Genomic DNA, 21,057 nt, shown 5'->3' with positions numbered 1-21,057 from the left:
CAGCTTCTTAACACTCAGAAAGTAATAACACTCCTCATCTTCTATTAAAAAAAACACAGTTTGCCTGGAACAGATTTACAGAGCTTGCAGAGCTGAGTTACCACTCTCACTAATATTTGTATGTTTAACATCACCTTGCCAGGAACCTGAAATCAATTAATCTGTTTCTGTTACCCTGCAAGTGTAAAATAGGATAGCAGCTTGCGAGCATGTTCATAAAACTCTTTAAATTAAATGCACTGTATGTGTCTTTCCTCTGAAGCCTGCAGAAGAAACCTTGAATGATTCATATCTTACTTTTAAATCATAAGCTTTTGTTTCACCAGGAGTTCTTGCTTTCTGTATCTGAAAATAATGCACATAAGTTGTTGCTACTGGTCAGGAATAAATACTGAAGTAAAATAAAAATAAAGACTTATGCAGCTTCCTGTGTATATTTGGCACTCTAATAATTCTATGTCAGTGTCGAACGTAAAATTCAAAAATAAACGTAGATCTCACAGCAACTTAGTAAAAATAGACCAATGGAAATGTTTGTAAATTTAGTGCCAACAAAATATATTGTACTGCCTGTTTCTGATAGATGTTGTTAAAATAAGCGGCACCTCTGTCCTTATGCTGTATGAAATAATATGTAGTACTTATGATCTGTGTGGCTTAGCAGTGGTACAAATAAGTCACAGAAAGTTATTGGAATGCAAAGGAAGTGTGGTAGCCATGGTAGAACAAGAGAGCAGAAGAATTAGAGATTCTGTTCCCTTCAGACTTGTACCAAATTACTCATCGTTTGCTGTGTTTGGTGTTCTAGGATGTGATGTCCACGTTCTTCCAGTTTGGGGCTTCCATCCAGCAAGAAGCCATTATCATGCTGAAGATCATGCAGGATTATGACTGGCACGTGTTCTCTCTGGTGACCACCACTTTCCCTGGATACCGAGATTTCATCAATGTCATTAAGACCACTGTGGAAAATAGTTTTGTGGGCTGGGACATGCAGAACGTCATCATACTCGATACTGCCTTTGGAGATGATGCCAAGACTCAAATTCAGCTGAAGAAAATCCATTCCTCTGTCATCCTGCTCTACTGCTCCAAGGATGAAGCCGTCTACATTCTGGACGAGGCTCGCTCCCTGGGCCTTACCGGCTATGATTTCTTTTGGATAGTCCCCAGCCTGGTTAGTGGTAACACAGAAATCACTCCCAAGGAGTTTCCTTCAGGACTCATTTCAGCAGCTTACGACGAGTGGGACTACAGTTTAGAAGCTCGGGTGCGGGACGGCCTTGGGGTCATTGCCACTGCTGCCTCAGCCATGCTGGAAAAACACTCCTTCATTCCCGAGGCCAGGACGAGCTGCTATGGACAACCAGAGAAAAATGACAGGCCCTTCCAAACCTTGCACAAGTAAGTTTTCTATTCTATGTGTTTCTTGAAGGAGAATATTGGGGTTTTTTTGCTAATCCCATCGTGCCTTTTTTAAGCAATGATTTTCAGATGTTCCAGGAGAATGTGCAAGAGGACTTGCTGCACTGATAATTGTGCTCCTGCAGATGATGTTATGTGCTGTGGAGAATAAATACTGCTCTGAATCTAATGTAGAAGATGACAGAAATTGGTCTTAGAGGGTATAAAGCTGAGTTAACAAAATTGGGCTGTTGTGTACTTATGAGGTGAAATTGCCAAAATGCTCTGGAGGCTGTGCCTGAATCACTTGCATCAGCAGGAACCTGGTAATATTTTAGAAGACAAGCAATGTGCAGCATTAAAGAGGATGTTGCTGGAAATTATAGAAGTATTAAATTCGTTAGGCAGTTTTTATCACCTAAGAACTGAAATCTGTCACTTCTACCTGTGAGGGTTTTGGTTTTGTCACCTCTGCTAGAATAACTGCAAAATTAATCTGCATTGATCCAAACTGATATAGATATTTTCTCAAAACAGCTGCTCAGGTGGGAACTGGCAAGGTTTAAATCAGGATTCTTTTCTTTTTAATTATAAATTTCTTTTTAATTATCCCTTTCAGATGTGATGCTCCTGATTACTTATATCCAAAAGTGTTGCATAATATATATTACACAGTAATATATTTTTTTATCTGGTCTGTGAGAGGAATTAAAAGGTATCTTGCATATTTTTTAATAGCTCTTGACAATATCTCATGTGGAAGTTACTAAGCAATATTTATGAAATTTGTTCTGACCAAATAGTGCAGATGAAGCGCTTTCTACAGAAAAGCAGGATGGAATTGGCACAAGAGAGAAAGTTGGTGCTGATTTCAGATAGATTGTGGAACAGTTTTAATCTTGAGTTATATGTGCACATTTAGGTTAGGAGCTGGTTACCAGATGGTGTCCTGGAACAGCTGTGGTTTTCCATGAAAACAGCATCTTTGTACACAGAATTCTTTAGAAGCTTTCTTAAAAGCCAATTTCTGCAAAGTAAATGAATTTTAACATTTCATACATGTATTTTTCAATAGTTGTACAGTTATCCTTAAAGAGAACTTGCCTTTAGGTGTTTTTGTGTTCCTTTCCTATTTATTAGCCTCCGCCTCTAAAACTGCAAATTCACCAGTAGCATTGCAGAAAACCTGTGATTCTTTTCCTGTTGCCCCATTTGCCCCTGGAAGTGGTAGGAGACAGCACTGGGGTGGCTCTGGGAAAGCCATGGCAGCGTCCCTCATGTCAGGGCAGAGCAGCTGGGAGGCTCTACTGGGGTGACTGTTCAACCTGCACCCAGCCTGGGAGCCTCAAAGGGTGGCTCTCAGTGCATGTGCTGGCAGTGCCAGGTGGAAGTGGAAGCTCATGGCATCCTCTCAACCAAATTCTGGGCCTTAGCACTGGGATCTGATCTACAGACAAGGAAGTCCACTATTAATGATTGAACTCCAGTTTCTGTGAAAGTTAGATGGACTGTCATCAGAAGGGTTGGTGTTTAAAATACCCTGGTTCAGTTGGAAGTGGCACAAAAACTTGAACCTGTTTTGGAAAAGGCTCCTACCCCATTTTCTGGGTAATACACTAGTGTAGATCTGAGTAAGGTATTCAGTACTCAGCACAAGCTGTCTTTCTTCAAACAATCTTTATTTTCTCATTAAGCATTTGGACATTACTCTTGGGCACATTGTGTGGCTCTTGGGGTGTCCTGTGCAGGGCCAGGAGTTGGGCTGGATGATCCTTGTTGTTTCCTTCCAACTCACATATTCTGTGATTCTGTGATTAAATCTTCATGACTACGACAACAGGGTTTGTGAGTGTTAGGGCAGTGAGATCAGACTTCACCAGGAGATTCTGCAGTGTGCAGTGCATGGTGCACACAGAAATTATTAATAGGAGAAGCAGTGCACTCTGGTTAATCAAGTCACTTCCTGATGTGAAAAACTGAGCTATGAAGTGAGAATAGATTTTTGGTACTGGAGATTCTTTGAGCTTCCCCAACACCACAAGAACAAGAAGGCTGTTTCTAATCTAGAAATGTCAGAATTACACTAAAATGAATAAACTTTAAATAGTACTTCTTATGTAATAACTTCCCAAGACTATTCTTGTCACATACAATCTGCAAGAAAGGCAAGTGTATGCAAGCATTTACAGTACTAAGTAATCTCTGGGAGCTGACCAGTCTCTCCATGCCAAGGTGAATTACATAAATTCATTGTACTTTCTTATCCCCATCACTAAATTGTGGGTTTCTTCTTTACCTGACAAATCAATGCCTAAACTGGGGTTTTATTCTGAAGTGTAATCTTTGCAGTTTCAGGTCACAGATAGCGCAGCTTTGTGTTCTAAACTGCAAGTGTATATGTGCTGTATTAAGAAGCTGACTTGAACAAAGGATTTTGGAGCATCCTCACAATGGAAAGGGCTAAAGTAATTGGAAACAGCTTATGGACCTGGGATCTGCTGTACTGTGCCTCCCTGTTCATGCAGAAAATCAGTGTTGGAGAAGTAGGGTTGAATGAGAGGACACAGCCTGCAAGCTCAGAAGCAGAGAACTCAGAAAGCAGGGAAAAGGCTATGTAAGGTGAAGCCTGAGCAAAAAAACCTGGAGAATGGAGCAAAAAACCAGAATTTTTAGACTCCTCCTTTGTAATGACAGTCTAATTCAGCTTTAAACCGAGTATAGTATTTTAAGACTATGCCATAATTGCTAATTTGCTTGTAAATGGAAATTGGTAATGCTTTATGTGCGACTTCCCACATCTAGATAGCAATTTTCATCTCCATTTATGAAGAAATTCTATGTAAAGAAAGCCATGAAGTGAAAGCTCCTCCTCCCTCTTTCTCAAATCCTTTGAGTATTAAATTGGTTTGAAGATATATTTGTTTTGAAGCACACAATTTATCTTTCCTCTGTCACTGCAATTCTGAGATGCTTTTATTGGCTTTCTAGATCCAGAAGAAAATCAGGTTTGCTTTAGTTTTTGCAATGATCTGATCAATGTTCATTTCTGATACACATGGGAAAACTAGTTTTTCCCTGTGAATAAAGGATTTATAAAAAAATACAGGGCTCATTTTCAATGCATTAAAAACATGGATATATACGTGTATTTCTACCTGTATTGATTCAGTTCATCTTTTCCTATCTGTGTAAGACCCGGATCTCCCAAGGCAGAAAACCACTATTGTGTGAAATACTGGAGCAGCAGGATAAATAGAATTAGCACCTCATTAATGCCATGTCAGCTGAACAAATGCTTGCTCTTTCTCAAAAAAAGGAAAACATGCGAGCAAACAAACAGCAAAACACAATAACCCTGCCAGTCATCACTGCTGCTTTTGAATTGAAATGCTGCTGCTTTGTTTAGAAGAGTACTCAGGGTGTGTATAAAAGTCACGACCCTGGGAGATGCATTTCACAGCAACATTTCCAACCACACTGACATTTCACAGCAACATTTCCAACCACACTGATCCGTACAGGAAGGGATGAGGATGGCAAAGCTGTTGCCCTGTTGCCATTGTCCTGAAAAAACAAAAAGATGTGTCTGTCCAAAGGCAGTCAGGTGTTTACCACACACGGTGCTGATGTTTAGTTACATTCAGTTCCAAAATATAGTCAAATAATGGACAGGATTTGGAGGCCCATCTTTCAGCAGTGAAGGTGTGGGTCTAGAAACCTGGCCCAGTCCTCTGGGCAGGCTGTCACATCCTGCCCTTCCCAAGCACAGTTTCCTTTATTTGTCATCCCGAGCCAGGGAGCAGCAGCAACGGGAAGTCCAAAGGGACAGGTACAACAGCTTAGTTGATCCTGCCCTGAGTGACCCTGCTTTAAACACTAAGGGACTCTGTGGGGAGAGTGTTTTGAAAGGTCAAAGCAATGCCCAGCATTGCTCAATTCCATGGGCAACCCCGTGGTTCATTTCCTTATTTTTGCTGTTGTGCTGCTCTTAGGATTCAGCACAACTACAGCAGCATTCTGTCCACAGGGTGATGGCTTTGCTATCCCTCTAGTCCTGACAGTCATCCATCAAGTTCAGTATTTTGATTCCAGCTTTTAGCATGACAGACAAATTTGCCTCTTTTGAGCAAAGTCAGGCATTAAATGGACACAATGGTTTGATGAATAATCCAGTAAATCTGTTTAATCTTTTCCTGCATACAGATCAACAGCCAGTTTATAGAGGATTTGTTCATTTAAGTCAGAGGACTTAGGAACAATAAGTGTCATCTTCTTTATTGTATGATTGAAGATGAATAAATATTTAATTATACATGAAGAAAAATGCTTTTGTACCAGTAGCATATTTGCTGTGCAGAAAAACAAATGGTTATTTATTTCCACCTAAGTCTTTCTGGGATATTTTGTTGGTCTTTCCCGTTTTGTGATCCCACTGAGGTTTTACTGGAGCCACTGGGTGCTCGTGGGAGTGCAGGGTGATGATCTGATGCTTAAGTGTCATGGAGGGAAACAGTTAATTTAAGCATACTTTCAATTTAGTAATTCACTTTTGGTAGCTTTAAAGCAGGAAGAAGTTTCAGGTTTTGCTAGATTTGTTTGTTCTTCTCCTTTGCTATCGTGAATGCTGCTCTATGGAAACAAATCCAAATGAGGATGATGTACCAAGCTGCCAGTCCTAGATTTCATGTTAACAACTAATTTCAGACATCCTGGATTCTAATTAATTGTTATTGTCAACATGAAAAAATGAATTAGAAAATATACTGAAGAAAAAATGTTGTCAGTGGCAGGATCCCACTTTGCTCCTTTGTTTGTGTGGGGATTCTCTCTCATCAGGAGACCCAGTAGTATTGTAGCAATTGGATTGGTACACAGGGATGCACAAAGTCTAATTTACTGCTGATGAGCAGGTCTTAAACATTAACAACCAGATATTTGCACTGCTTTGAATTCATGTTGCTGTAATTACCCTCTTCTACAGTCAGACAGCATTTTCCATATAGTTGCATAATACAGCAGGAACTGAATGGATGAAACTGTTGTCATGTTTGTCCAAACTTCACTGGCAACAAAAGAGGGGTTGTGGAGCAAAACTTTCCACCCAAGAGACTCTGACACAATGCTGATTTACTGACAAAGTGTTTCAAGAAAGTATTGAAAATCTGCATTAAAATTTTCACCCGGGTTAGGTCAGCTTAGGAAGCAGAAGGTATCAAGCAGTTGCTGGATTAGGGACTTTTAAATAATTATCCCCTTATTATGATAATTAAAATAATTTCAAAGGAGAATGAGTATGGTTTCTAGGAGTTGAGCAGAGCCAGCCTTCAGAGCTGAAAGCAGGGATCAAAATTCAAAATATAAGTGAACCTTCCTGGAGACGTAGCTGCTGCAGACAGCATCCCCTTGCAGGAAGCCAGACACACTTCACAGGGAAGAGTTTGGGATGCTTTTGAGGTGGTGCAGCAAAATGCAATCATTTCTAAGAAATGTTATTGCTAACAATAACTTTAACTCACTGAACATTCTGGTGTTTTAACCTGTGGCAGCCTCCCAGGGAGCTGTACCCTTTATGATTTTGCTACCTCCCCTTGCCCCCCTTTCAGAAGGGCTCCCCAAGAGTTTTGTGGCTTGTCTGGCAGAACTGGGGCAAAACAAGTTTCCCAGACCCAGTGGCAGTTAATGCTTTAAGGAGCAGCTGGCAGGAGGTACGAGGAGCTGGCATAACATTCCTTATTCACAACCACTGAGCATATCGCTCCCAAAGTTTTACTCATCCATGCTGGCTCAAGGCCTAGGGAGATGCAGCTCCAAAGCAAGGGACCATTGTGGAGTTACACTCAGGAGAGTGAGGGCTGGGGGAAGTGGAGGAGGAGGAGGGTGCATGAAGAGGAAGAAGAGACTCTTTGCATCACTTAAAAGGATTTGAATTTAGAAAAAAATTCCTACGCAGCCTAAGACACAGAATTAGCTTTAAAAGTGCATCTATGTTGTTTAATAGTGTTCTATTGCAGAGTTATTTCAATATGTACTTCAGGCCACATATTATATATTCTGCATTAATCATTTCTTGATTTAATTTTACATAGGAAATCTGTTTCTTAACGATAAATAATTTGTCTTGGGTTTTCTATTGATAAGTATCATTCCAATTTCACGGTAGAATCGTAGTAAGGAAGTTCAACAGTTCAGAGCCTCAAGAAGATAAAGAAGAAAAGACAAAATTAGGATTCACTTCTGCTTTTTTAGGTATGAGGCTGAGTGAATGCCAAGGCCAGACAGGCTGGCTGTCTAGATTATTAAAATGGCTGGTTTTTACACTATTTGCAAAAAAGAGAAATATTGTCAGATAACATGTTGGGTTTGAGGCATTTCATCTGCTTTAAATCTCAGTTTGGAAATTCCTTCTTTGAGGGAGAAGGGGGAGAGTTTCTTTTACAGAACATGTGTTTCCCCAAGTCTCTGCTGCCTCTCTCCTCGTTGCCTGCAGTTGTCTCAGATCTGAAGCACTGCCCCATGGTGAAGAAGGCACTAAATAAAAAGTGATAGTCCCTAGTGACGGCACCTGGGGTGTTTATCAAGGTTGATTATCTCATCTGAGCTGCAGGATGAGGGCAGGAAACGTGGGTCTGAACTCCTGGCAGTGAGGAGTCCTGTGGGCTTTCTGTTCCCTGCAGCTGCCAGGCCCTGTGCTTTATTTTACAGGTCTGGTAACTAAGTTCTCTCTTTTGGAGGCAGCTTAGAAGTGACATGTTTTCATTAATGCCTCTGCCTTACCCATCATGTTTTTCCCAGCTGCTAATCTGTTTGGGAGCTGCAGACTAGGTGGATTTCACACTAATTATAAACCAGCCTGTTATTGCAGAGCTGGCTGAGTTCCTGAGCCCAACCAGTCCTGCAGGGTCTTCTGGGACACAGGGGGTGGGCCAATACCAAGCATGGGAATTTTTCTGAGGGTTCTCCTCCCTGGCATCCCAGAGAGACAGCAGGTGAGGTGAAGCCAGGTCCTGAGGACCATGACCGGTGGGGCTCCAGAGGTGACATCGCACTTGCTTTGGTTTCCTGGGATTGTTTATGAAGCTGGGGCTAGGGCTGATCTTTGTTTGAGACAAAGTGATCTTTATAATAATTTGTAATTTACATAGTGTTGTGTTGTTTGGGTTTTTTGTTTTGTTTTGTTTGAAATAACGCCCATCACAGAATCCACTAAACCTTCTTGCTTTTGCTCTCAAATCCTTGCACCCGTTACAGGAACACTCGTGTATCTTGAACGTACATCTGTCTGTTAAACCTCAAAAGAAATGCCACAGCCTGCAAACATGTCTGCTGTTGTATAACAAAGAAATAGGAAGTCTGAAAGATTCTGCTGCAGGAGCAATTGTGGCTTTGGTGAGGTTTCAACTGTTTTCACACAGGATAGGAAATCCTTAACAAACACCCCATGGACAAGAAGGTCCATGTCTCGTGTAAGGAGGCCAGAAAGGTGGCTCTGTATCAGCAATATCATATCCTAGGAAATGGTTTTCTAAAAACTGAGGTCTCTTCCTTTTGGAAAAGTCTTTGCCCATTTATTAATAGAAATTGGAGTCAATGAAATTGTGGTATAGTATTTACAGGGTAGGAAAACCCACCTTGTTCAATATGTTCTGTTTTTGTGGATAGGGTTAGAATTTTGACAGGGATAAATATTGCACAGTTTTGGCATTATTCTGAAGCTTTATGTGAACTACTTGATATTTCTGAGTCTATAAATATAAAGTTGGAAACCTTAAGAGAAGTTTGTAACCTTGGTACTTCAAAGGCTTGCTGTAAATACAACAGCAAGAGTGTTCTGCTGTCGTGTCTCAACACTCTTCAGTTGTGTTGGGGAAAATGACAAGCAAAAAAGGATTGTGTAAATGTTAAAAGTATTTTTAAATAAATAGTAAAGGTTTGGTTCTTTGCATGATAAAAAACCTGTTTTGTATTCGCTGTGAGAAGAGCTTAACTTCTGTCCAAAAAAAAAATGTTACCATTTTGAATCATGTATCACCTGGGGAATCTTACAAATTTCAGTTTGCAAAAGTTAATTAAGACTTCAGTGTCATAATACCATCACAAGGCCTCCTGCTATCATGTCTTTGCAAAGGCTGCAGTATTAATGAGGTATGAAAGCAGATTAACTACTAATCCAAGGTGTGTGCTGAATTGCCCCCTTAAAGTAATAAGCTCAAATAACCAAGAACATCATTTAGTTAAGAACAGGAATATGCATTTCCAAAGCTACTTCGGGAATGCATTTTGTCCAGTTCAGAAGCCAAAGACATCTGGCACAGAATTAATCTTGGATAAACTTAAAACTCTGTAAGAATAACATATTATAAATGCTTTCCTTACCGTACTCTTCCCAACCAGGAGCAGAAAAGCACACAGTTGTTTTTTGGAGGGATAAGTGGTTTGGGATTTTGACCAGTGAAAGCAGAGCAGGGCTTCTGTCCTTTGCAGAGGAAAAATGACAATTCAAAAGGGAATGTAGGTTGCAGGCATTTGTTTCTGAAGAACATGGGCAGCCGATGAATTTTGTACAGAAGAATGTGCTTGGCAAAACAAGAATCTCTTTGAAGTCCTTTTTATTGTTGCAGTATGAGAAACTGGGGTAGCTCAGACTGCATCACTCATGGGTACCTTTGTATGCAGATCAGACAATACAGTTTTAAGAAACTTTTACAGATTAGGGAGATTTTTTAATAAAAACTTGCAAAATATCTTTCGGTATTAAATAGCTGGTAAATTCACATGGATTAAAAATGTACACTGAGTTAGTTCAGTTTTTCAGTTTAGATTTGTGGTTCATATTTTATTTATTTTTTTGGGGGAACACTTGAGCATCAGCACTGCATCTTGTGATGGCCCTTGACTGGTTAGGACATTTGCATGTTAATCCAAAAACATGATGAGTGGTGGTTGAAATCTGGGGTGGTGATCCTACCAAATTACATAAAGGAAGGCCTCAACTCAAGTCCAGTCACCAATATGTGGTTAAAAAGCCAAGTGGACACAAAAACCTGATGTAGTACAGGGTGTGTGTTTAGGGTCCAGCCCTTAGGAGGGGACAAAGTGCTTGGCTTTCAGGTTTATTGACATGAGGTGGTTTCTGCCTGGCCCTGTCAGATGATATGTGCATTGTGAGGGGTGTTATTTCACGTGTGTGAATTGGGAGGGAGCCTCTGAAGGAAGGGGTGCAGAAGTGCAGATACAAATATTGTGTGTTTTCACAGCACATCCTCGTTTTCCCCCTGTGGTCACTTCCTGGGCACTTCATTCCCTGGGTCACAAAGCATTTGATTTTCAGCAGCGAGTGAATGTTGTGCTGGTTCCTTACATGTGTGCACAAGTGAATTCTGCTTGGTGGTTTGTTGCCTCTCGAGGTGGCAAACAAGCCTTTTGTTCCCAAACAAGCTCTTTCACTGCTGGATGAAAAATGGAATATACGGGAAATTAGTTCAGCTGAACAGCAAAGTTCTGCCAAGGGGAAAATTTTCACGCTGAAAGTCTGTCACAAAATATGAGTTATTACAATGGGAGAATTTACAAATTGCTGTCAAACTGGTGCTGAATGATGTTAAGATGGCTGTTCAGGGCAGTGCACATTTAATTATTGACTGTTATGATACAATGCCACTATTTCTTCTGGGTCTATAAATGTTTATTTAGTGTGCTTCTGCTATTGGGATTTTCAGGCAGCTGCATAAATACAAAGCCTTCTCCTTTGAATCTGGAGCTGAATAATTTTTTCTATATCACATTCACCAGGAGACCATCCTACTACTGCTGCTAAAAAAACAACCCTAACAACCAACCGAAAAACCTCCAAACCCATACAAACATATAAACCCATATCATTTCTTGGGGGTAAAACATTAGTCAGTAATGTGTGAAGAATAGCTAAAGTAACTTTCTGCCCTTTAAAACACTTCTGTCTGTGGGATGGATGTCTGCACTTCTGTCTGCATCAATCTTGGGCTGAATTTCTTTCAGTGAAATACACTGCAATGAAATTCAGTGCAATTCAATGTGACCATGGACATGGCATGGGTTGGAGGGCACATAATCTTCTGGATGTGCTGGTGTATCACAAAGACTTTGAGTTGCAGTTTTACCTCTTACCTATGGGTTAGCTCTGTCAGGCTCACATTGGCAGTGTGGAGTTTTGATTTTTTTCAACATAATTTAAAAGTTCTCCTTCTTGTACATTTTAATCTGGGTCCATCTGATTTTTTTTAAATTAATTTGTATTAATCTATATATCTTTTGAAAACCACTGAAAATGAACCCAAATACAAAAAAGTTTAAAGCATATATGCTTTCTCTTTTGAGATTACTGAACTGAGATATTATAAGCCCCTTCAGAGCTTTCATGTCTGGTTTTGGCCTTGGTGGAATTTATCCACATGTCACAACAGCACAGTGTTGGGAAGGGCTGACAGGACTCTTGGAGGTCTGAACGGGAGCAGACAGACCAGGTGCACTTTGTTCTGAGTATCACTCCAGAGAGACAATAACATAATACATACAGAGCTGATGTAGATATGTTTAAAATGGTCCTGAAAAACCAGTGAGGTGGTACAAAGTGCCAGAAAGATTATTCATGGTGTGTACAGGTCATATATAATATTTAAAAATTTATAAATTTATAAATTTAAAATTCAAATTTATAAATTTATGGCTGCTTTAAAAATTATATCTGCATTAAAATTCATACAAAACCAGTGTTTTGCTTTGTTCTGTGCTATGAAGGGCCTTGAAATGCTCTGACTCCTGTGCTGCAAGTGCAGGCTCTTGTCAGCATTGGCAGGATTTGGTGCATGTGTTTAATCAGTGGTTCTGATGACTGAACTGGCTGCTTATTAACTGCTGGACAGCTCATTAATTTCTCAAGGAACTCTTTTTTTTTCCCTTGCCTTCCAGGTTTATGATGAATGTGACTTGGGAAGGCAGAGATTTGTCCTTCACGGCCGATGGTTACCAGGCACACCCCAGGCTGGTGGTGATAGTGCTGAACAACGAGCGGGAGTGGGAGAAGGTGAGTCCTGCCCTGGGAACAGGATCTGAGGGGTGGGAAAAACTTGGGAGAGCCCTGGTGATGATGAGCAGGCAGATTAATTAATGTCCTGCATGTCACTGCTGATATTCTGCTCTAGGGGGTTTGTCACAACAGTTCAGAAGGGATAATTTTACCTGGTTCTGCGGATATCCAAGGAGTGAAACACACCCTGCATTTCCATTTCTTCTTGCAATTTAGTAAAATAAAATGAATCACTGAAAAATCTCTAAAAGCTTGGCCCTCGGCTACTTAAGTTTGGATGGATTTCTATATCTTGACAATTCCAGTTCTTTCATTTGCTTGATTTTGTATATTTTTTTTGACATATTTAAATAAAAGCACACTTTTTTTTTGTTAAACTGAGAAGTTCCTGCCAAATTGGAGGATAATCCCAACAAGGTTTGCCTGAAAAATTTGTAATCTTTACTATTTCAGGTAGACAAGTGATCTCCATAGACCTCTATATAGACTAGAAAGTGACTTAATATCAGGGCTAATTGTATATGCAAATACTAATTTAAAAAGTTCATCATGAGCATCTTTTCTTTAAAACTCCAATCTCAGCCTGTGATTGTTTTGGCTCTGAAGTTTGTAAGATATCTGTGGTTTAAAAACAGGGAACCTTAGAAACTGCTTGTAATATGAGACTGTGGGTAAACATACATCACTGTCACCCTTCAGTTTTATTTCAAGTTCATGAAGCAGGACTCTGCCTTATCTAAATTGCTGCTGAAATTTATGAATTCTTTTTCGTATAGTTTTAGGAATCCATAAAATCAACTTAAAACTCCAGTTTGTAAGGCTACCAGATTCTTCATGATGATGAATAATAATGGCAAAATCAGAATTACTGAAGGACATCTCAATAAATATGCTACTCATCCAAAACCAGAGAGTAGTCCTAGATTATGCTGTGTGTTTCTTTATGTTCATTTGATGCAAATTTAATTCTCTGGATAAATTTAATCCTTTCCAAATGTGTCAGTTTGAATCTTTGGAGGAATCTTTTGCTTGCTAACCGTTATGAAAATTTCTTACCCTATTTTAAAATTCTTCAACGTTCTGCATATCATATATAATGTTCTGGAAAAATTATTGTACTGCTTTGGAGAATATTATTAGTATGAGGCGCCAAAGGCAGAAAATGCTTAAAGAGGCAGCCAACAATGCTTATGTTAAAATAATTTCATACATTTTGTACCTTGAAACTTCTCTAAAGAGGCCATTCAAAGGACAAGGGGAGATGGGTGTGATATTTTTGAAAAATGAGCTAACAACAGCAAAGAAATAGCGGGTGTATGAACCAACATTATTTCTAAGAAATAACTTGAGCCTGTTTTAACCTTGCAGTGACTCCTCTATCAGAGAATGAGGACTTGGGGCAGGTTTTGGTGTGCCTACCATGTTGTGTGGCAGCAGTGCCCACCCCACCTGCTCTACTGGGCTCAGCTGTAGGCTGAGCCTTATGTTTATCTGTTCAGTTTTCCATCGGGTAAATCCCTCCCTGCTCGTTGTCGTGTTTGAGGGGCTTTTAGGAGGAAGAACAGTGGGACTGAAGGAGGCTCCTGCCCAGAAAAAAAATGGATGCTTCTTCTCCTCTCTGTCCCCTGCTTTAGAGCCCTGTTGGTGGCAGGCCAGGCGAGGTGCTGGGCAGGGAAAGCCGGCCCCGTGTCAGCTCTCGTGCCTGCTGCTCCAGTGCTGGGCTGTGGGAAGGGGGCCAGGTTTAATTATGTCAGAGGGGAGAAGGAAAAGGCGGCCAAGAACAGGCTGTCACCACCAGAATTATTCTTCTGACCACGGACTGATCCCTGCCTCTGTGAATGAAGACAAATAAACCGACTAATCGATTTTCCTGGTGAGCTGGGTGTAGCTCTCGGCTGTCTCGGAGCACCCCACGTCTTTATCAGCAGAGCGTCACTGAACAGTTCCTTTGGCTTAGAGACTTCAGAAGCCCTTCCCTACCCCCTGTTAATTTGAACATCTCTCTGGGGTTGTCTCAGCGTTCTCTCCAAGTTGCACTTTTTATCCCACATTTCTTAGCCTCCTAGCCAAATTTTTCCTCTTATTCCTTTTTCCTTGAGCTGTTTTTCTCGATTTCAAAACTGTCAAAGCTACTCATCTGAGATCTAACATTTCCTGCTCTAAGTTTCCAGCCAGGCACATGCTTTTCCTTCCTATTACAGTATGGCAATGAGTATCACAGAATTGTTTTATTGAAGTTTTATTAAATATCCTTAAACCTATATGGAAAACATTGAGTCTCAGAATCTAATTAAATTATTTTCTCATGTGAAAAACTGACAATGCAACAGTCTGTTAATCTTCATAATGTAACTAATGTACATAGAAATTGTGAGCAGCTACTTCATTATTTATGTAGAAAGAGTAATTGGGGTTTATATGAAAATTTTTTTACTCGATACTCTACTGAAAATCCAGGATGTATTATTTGAACTCAACTTGGTTTTTAATCTGATTTGACTCAAATACAATTTTTCCTTGGTATCAAAACTGATATACTTGACTCAAGGCTTGAGGTTACTGAAAATTCTTTCAACCATAGTTGAAGAGCATACATATTACCCTTTGGGAAATAAGTTCCTTTTCCTTTATAAGTGACTCAGTATTGAAACTTTGAGATGGTAACTTCACATGTGAATGAGGTTGAATGAGGGATTTGTCCCATATCAGATGCTGAAAAAAGCTGGTTGGATGATAATAGTTTGAAGACTGAAAATCACATTTTCGGGCATGTTTTGCAGGCATCCAGCAAGATATTTTGACAGATCCTAAGGCAACTACTCAAACTTCTGACACCAACATTCATATTCTTGCTGCTAATCTTGACAGGCAAAGGGGATGCTGTTCTCAGGCAAGAGATTTTTAAGAAGACAAGTTTAATGTGCTTGTTTCAGTGAAACTTGATAAATTTGCCAGAGTTAACAGAGTTGCCCAAATATCACCAAAGTGCTGCAGGAACCCTGTGCTAGTGCTAAATAACCCTCAGAGGTCCAGCAGACCCAGCTGCAGCTCTCCTGTTAATGTTACCTTAGTGTGGTGTGACCTGGGTATCAACTTCGCTGAGTTGCCAAATTCACAGTCTGCTACTCTGTCTTTCTTTTTTTTTCTGATGTGGAAATAAAATCAATCAATCTGATATTAAAATCATATCCTAGAATATAATTAGCAGTGGCAAAAAATAGGTGGTTTCATTAGCAGTGCATATCATATATTTTAGGTGAAGTGTGAAGGACTGTGTAGAATTTAAAGATGGGTGTATTCCATGTGTAAAGATGAGTTCTGGGGTAAAATCAATTTTTACTGCTGCTCCTAGGTAGATGCAGATAAAATTACCACGGTGGCCTGTATTCTGGGTGAATTTGTGTACTACATGACACAACAGCTACTGAAACACCACTGCAAGAGCCAGTACTTACATCCGGATGTATTCTAAACATAACCTGTCATCTTTAACTTTCTATTAACACAGGATTTAATGTAGAACTTAATTTTGCTCTGATTAACTAGCATATGCCAGATTTACGAGCTCTGTGTGGGGTTGTACACATTTGTATCTAAGTAGGAATGAGTGGGCAGAGGGTGCGCGGTTCCTGCCTGGAATAAATGAACCAAGGTCTTCACAGAGAGCTCCATCTGGCTCCTGACATCCACCAGCACGTAGCTGAGAAAAGGCAGCTCCTGTCTCTGATGGTGGAGCTGCCTTCCCCGGGCGAGAACTGAGAACATAATAACACTCGGTCAGATTTCTGACAGAGCTCTTTGTCAGAGCCCTGTGGTGATAAAAAGTCATTGAGATGGTACAGGGTGGTTCCTTGCGAAATCTCGATTTAGAGCAGGGGTTGTGATAGCTGAAGGATCCTGGTGTCTCATGATAGACATTCCCTGAAAGTTGTGAAGGGTTGCATGTATTTTAAGTAGAACAGCTGAAACTGCATGAGCTAATCCTCTATTTGCGGGTGTATCTTCTGTCGGTGGCTCTGTGGCATAACATGATATATTCTTTGCCCACAGCAGAAGCAGCAGTGTGCTCTTTAACATCTGTTGGGTTGTCATTTTCTCTGTTCTGTCCTTGTTGCTTGGTGTATTTAGTCTTCCTGTAAATATGCCTGACACTTATTGTCGGCTGAGAATTGCATATTGTTTCTGTATCAGTGAGCTTTTGCTTAGCCCAAAGGCCTTTCCTTTGACCTTTACTGGGCTGAGTTCTTTAAATTGCACCAATTACTGTGCAGCATTTCTTAAATCCTGTATTCCCAAGGAGGATGGTCCCCATCTCTTTGCTGCCATAAAGGAATCGCAGCTCCCATGGAAAGCATGGGTGGTGTGCTTTGCTCCTGCTCTTTACATCTATGTATTAGAGAGGAGATGAAGGAATAGGAAGACTTTCAGGCTACCTCTTCCTCTCTGGAGGTAAAGGTACAGCTGACTGGACACTTCTGGAGAGTTGTAAGATCTGTACTGACTGCAGAGGTAACAAAAAGTCTTTCCTCGCTGGGAGGTGGAGGAAGGGGCTGTCAATTTGATTAACTCTTTTCTAATGGCGTAATCAACTCATGAAATGGCTTCTCTGGCATGAGTTTGAACTCTTGTGCTGTGCAGAGTTATCTGGGACATTTTGCAGAACCAAAACTATGCCAGCCACTGAGGATTTGGTGAGTGCTAATTAATAATTCTCTATTGAAAAATGAGGGTGCAGGAGGTGGTAGCTTTTCTTTTTATCCTCCTGTTCATTTATAATCTCTGTGGGTCCTGTGTTTTCCTTTGGGCCTTCCCAGTTGCAGGACTGGTGTCCTCCTGACAGTGTCAGAAGCAGCCATGAGGGAAGAGTGGGACATTTGCACAGCCCATGTGAGATTTTGCAGCAAACTTTGAAAACTTCAAGGTCTTTAAATGGAGGTCTTCAAACCACGTAGGACTGTAAAACACTTCTTATTAATAAGACATGAAATTGCTCACATCATATTTTGTCCTTTAAATTTAGAGGACCATTGTCATAGAAGGACCTTCAGAAACATGAAGTGACACAAAAGTTTGCAGCAGCAGGTGTCCAGCAGGTGCTGTTTCTGGAGGGAGGGTTTTGCTCTTGTGCTTTGTACTGCAGCTGTTATTGCTAACCTGACAAACTCCATGCTTTTTCGTTATTGACTTAAACCTTGCCAGAGTAGCTCTTCCTTTTAAGTGGAAAAGTGTGATGAAAAAATAGTAGTAAATAGTTTTTCAATAAAACAAGAAGAGTTCGATTTTTGCTTTTGCTCAGCATTATTTTCTTAACTGGGGCAGCTCAAACAGCATGTTTGCAATGTGTGTGTGTGTTTAATGCAAGAGGAACATCCCTGAAAATCTTTCTCTTTTCAAAGGTTTGGCTGAGTAGTCCTGGGAGTGCACTTAGTATCCATGTTGTCATGTAACATTCTTTCTTACAAAGGGGTGATGACTGTGCATTGAGTACAGCTCCCATCTGCTGGGAGGAGGGTGACAGGACCGGGTTATTTGTTTGTTTTTGGTGAGATACGCCGGTGTGACAGACATCCTTTCCGTGCCAACACTGGCCCACAAGGAAGCTCTTCTCAGGATCTGGCCTTGCTCATTTTCTCTGGCTTGATGGTCTCTGTGAAGGTGTGTGAATAGGATTATGTCAATCATCCTTATATTGTTTAGACACTGCTTTAGGGTGGAGCAGGAGAGGGGACTCTGAGGTGCAGCAACCGTACTGTCTTTGCATAACTGTGTTTATCTAACTGCTACACAGACACACACCAAATTCTTCGTTATCACCCTCCTTGGCTGCAATCTTCAAAAGATAAAAGAGGCCTGGATCAGAGGGTGAGGGCACGTGTACCCTGCAGTCAGATGTAAGATGCTTTAGGCAGCGGTGGGTGAGGTGAGGACCCTGTGTTTGCTAATTCAGTCTGACTTCAAACAAGCTCTTCCATGCTTTCAGCTATTTTCTGCTTCCCTTCCTGTATCCTGTAGAGATTAAACCATAGGGAATATTCCAGACTGCATGGGAAGGTGGAGAAAATAGGAAAGTACAAGTTCAAAAGAAATACAATGGTATATGTACCATTGCATGTCTGTACTTTGAAGCTGAGTTCTGCACCTACAGTAGTGAATCAAGGATTTGATTCACTATTGAAAATGCATTTTTTATGAAAGTCACACTCTTTTGGCCATGATAAGGATTTTTATGGTTTGGGCCAGTTTCTGCCCCCCAAATGATTTTATTGCCCTTTTTTTCCAAGTGAGGGCCATTTTCTATGTTTCTCTGAGATCGAGGCCACACCATCATCAGTGTAACTAGGCATGACAGAAATTTTTCATAAATCTCTGGATGTTTTGTGGCATTTCCATACAGTACAGTAAAAGTATTTGCATGCAGTTTTGGACGGTTCTGTAATGGAGCATGCCTGCAGCATTTTTTGTATGTTATCCTCAGCTTGAATTCTCTTTTTTTTAAAAAAAATGTTTGGTTTAGAAATGCACACTGCTGTGTTTATTACTTCAAAATCTTTCTTAACAGAGTTTTGCCTTCCCCACTCTTATAGATACAACTCTCAAAAGAAATCAGCATTTCCCCAAATCCAACTGTTTAAAAATATCATTATATCCTCCTCAGAACAATAAAAAGGAGTTACTCCAGTTGAAGTATGAAGGAGTATCATAGTTTTTCTTCTAACAGCACCCAAGCAGTGATTGTGTTTTTGGTAGGATCAGGTGACCTCCCTGGGGTGGGCAGGCTGTGTTCCTGCTGTCTGTGTGACAGCAGTGCAGGCGCAGGGGGGGGCTGGCAGAGGGATGTGCTTCAGGATCAGGCGGATCTGCCCCCTCACAGCTCCTGGATTATTGAGGGGTTTAGGAAGGCAGGTGACTGTAGCCCTGACCACACAAATGCCATCGTGTTTCGTTTCTTGATGGTTGGAACAGGCACATTTTCCACCTCTGAACTCCCTTGTATTCCTTGGCACGTTTGCTGTTTGACTGAAGCACTGCTCTGGCTGGAATTCTCCCCATCCCAGATGGCCATGGAGTATTTAGGGCTATGAGTGACACCGTGTAAGCTCACATAAACCAGCACACACTGCTGTGACTGCCATTATATACTATAGATTGATGATTAAACTATTTTTACAATAACTCTGCCTCATGCAGAGTTAAATGGATAGAAACAAGAGGTTTGTTTCCCTGTGTCTGAAATAGTTTGTCTCACAAAGGCTTCATCCACCGTGTTTTGGTTAGATTCCATACTAGCATTGTACATATATCCTACAATCAATTCCCATTGATTTAAGTGAGAATTCCTAATTCCCTTGAGATATTTTGGATTTCCTGATTTAAGTGTGTGGAGATTTGGTATTTTATGCCTCCTACATTGAAGTTCAGCAAAACATCTTGACTTATAAACAGGATAGAAAGGAAACTGCAAAGGTCATGTGCTTCTCTAAATAGGAATAGATATAAATCATGTTCTTTGGGAATTTTTATGATTCATTTTCTAGTCTTTAAAGAGAGGTGGTAGTGATTTTTATTTTTTAATTTTTTTTTTTAGGGCCTGAGTCTCTCATTGTGCTGTCAGTTCCCACCATTTTCCTTCCAAAAGAAACGTTTTAACAGTCTCATGATTATGTTGTTATTTGTTTAGCTCAAGCAACTCAAGAATTACTAAAATGCATTAGGTTATAAATTATGTGGATTGCTAGCTCATTTATATTATCTATCATCTGATAAAGCATGTAATTATATTTATGGATAAGAAGTAGTTAAAACACAATTTGAGCAAGAAAATGCTAGACTTTTAAAAATATTTGAACTGTACACTCCTTTCTGGTGATCTGGAAGTAGAAAGAAACATAGGTTAATTTAGAAGGGGTAATTTATAATAATAAATAAACAGGAAATTTTAATGTAAAGTGGGATATGCTTTCTTAAACCTGCCCAACAGCTGGCATTACCTAAAGCAGAATAAACACATAATTTCTAATAAGAACTATTACTAATAGAGCAACTTACTACAAACGTGGTTTGGCCTGGCTCAGGTGCAATGAAAACCTGGAAAAAAGACTTTCACAATGTTTTTTCAAGCTCTAAGTATAGAAGATTCTTCTCTTTTGGGAAGATACAGTAATGGCATTATGATATTTTTGTTATCAGTCAGTCAGATATGTGTGTGTGGGGAGATTAGGGTTTGTTTTGGGGGGGGGCTTGTTGAGAACTTTTTCCTTATTACTTCAAAAGGGTCCTGATTACAGAGGGAGCATCTGTTTGCTGTTCTGGCTCAAATGGAAACGATGCATATCAAATTTCAGTGCACCTATAGCCAGGTGATAAGTAGTGTTAACTGATGACATCCAGTCTTTATAAAACAGTTATCTTAAAATAATATTACTTTATTTGTCTTTGCCACAGTGCATTTTCTCACTTCATGAAATTAGTAAGAAGTTCTAAAGTAATTTTGAGCTAAAAAAAGCCCCAAAGCAACTGCCCTGGCAGTGTAATTTCTTGTACCTGCATCCCAGCACATTTAATATTTGACCCCATTTGTCAAACACCAAGCA

General features: G+C 40.2%; 1 protein-coding gene across 3 annotated transcripts in view; it reads left to right on the top strand.

Moving 5' to 3' along the window:
- GRIN2A (glutamate ionotropic receptor NMDA type subunit 2A) overlaps positions 1–21,057 on the top strand; it is a 167,590-nt gene that overhangs the window by 94,234 nt on the left and 52,299 nt on the right. For all 3 annotated transcript variants that reach the window (XM_032703822.1, XM_032703821.1, XM_032703820.1), the window contains exons 4-5: positions 809–1,404; positions 12,349–12,463. In XM_032703822.1, coding sequence (XP_032559713.1) covers positions 809–1,404; positions 12,349–12,463 — 711 coding nt within the window. The remainder of the gene's footprint in view (positions 1–808; positions 1,405–12,348; positions 12,464–21,057) is intronic.

This window comes from Chiroxiphia lanceolata, chromosome 16 (genome assembly GCF_009829145.1).
Source record: "Chiroxiphia lanceolata isolate bChiLan1 chromosome 16, bChiLan1.pri, whole genome shotgun sequence".
NCBI classification, from domain to species: domain Eukaryota; kingdom Metazoa; phylum Chordata; class Aves; order Passeriformes; family Pipridae; genus Chiroxiphia; species Chiroxiphia lanceolata.
The sequence above is the reverse complement of the archived record's forward strand: the minus strand, read 5'-3'. Positions and strand labels throughout refer to the sequence as shown.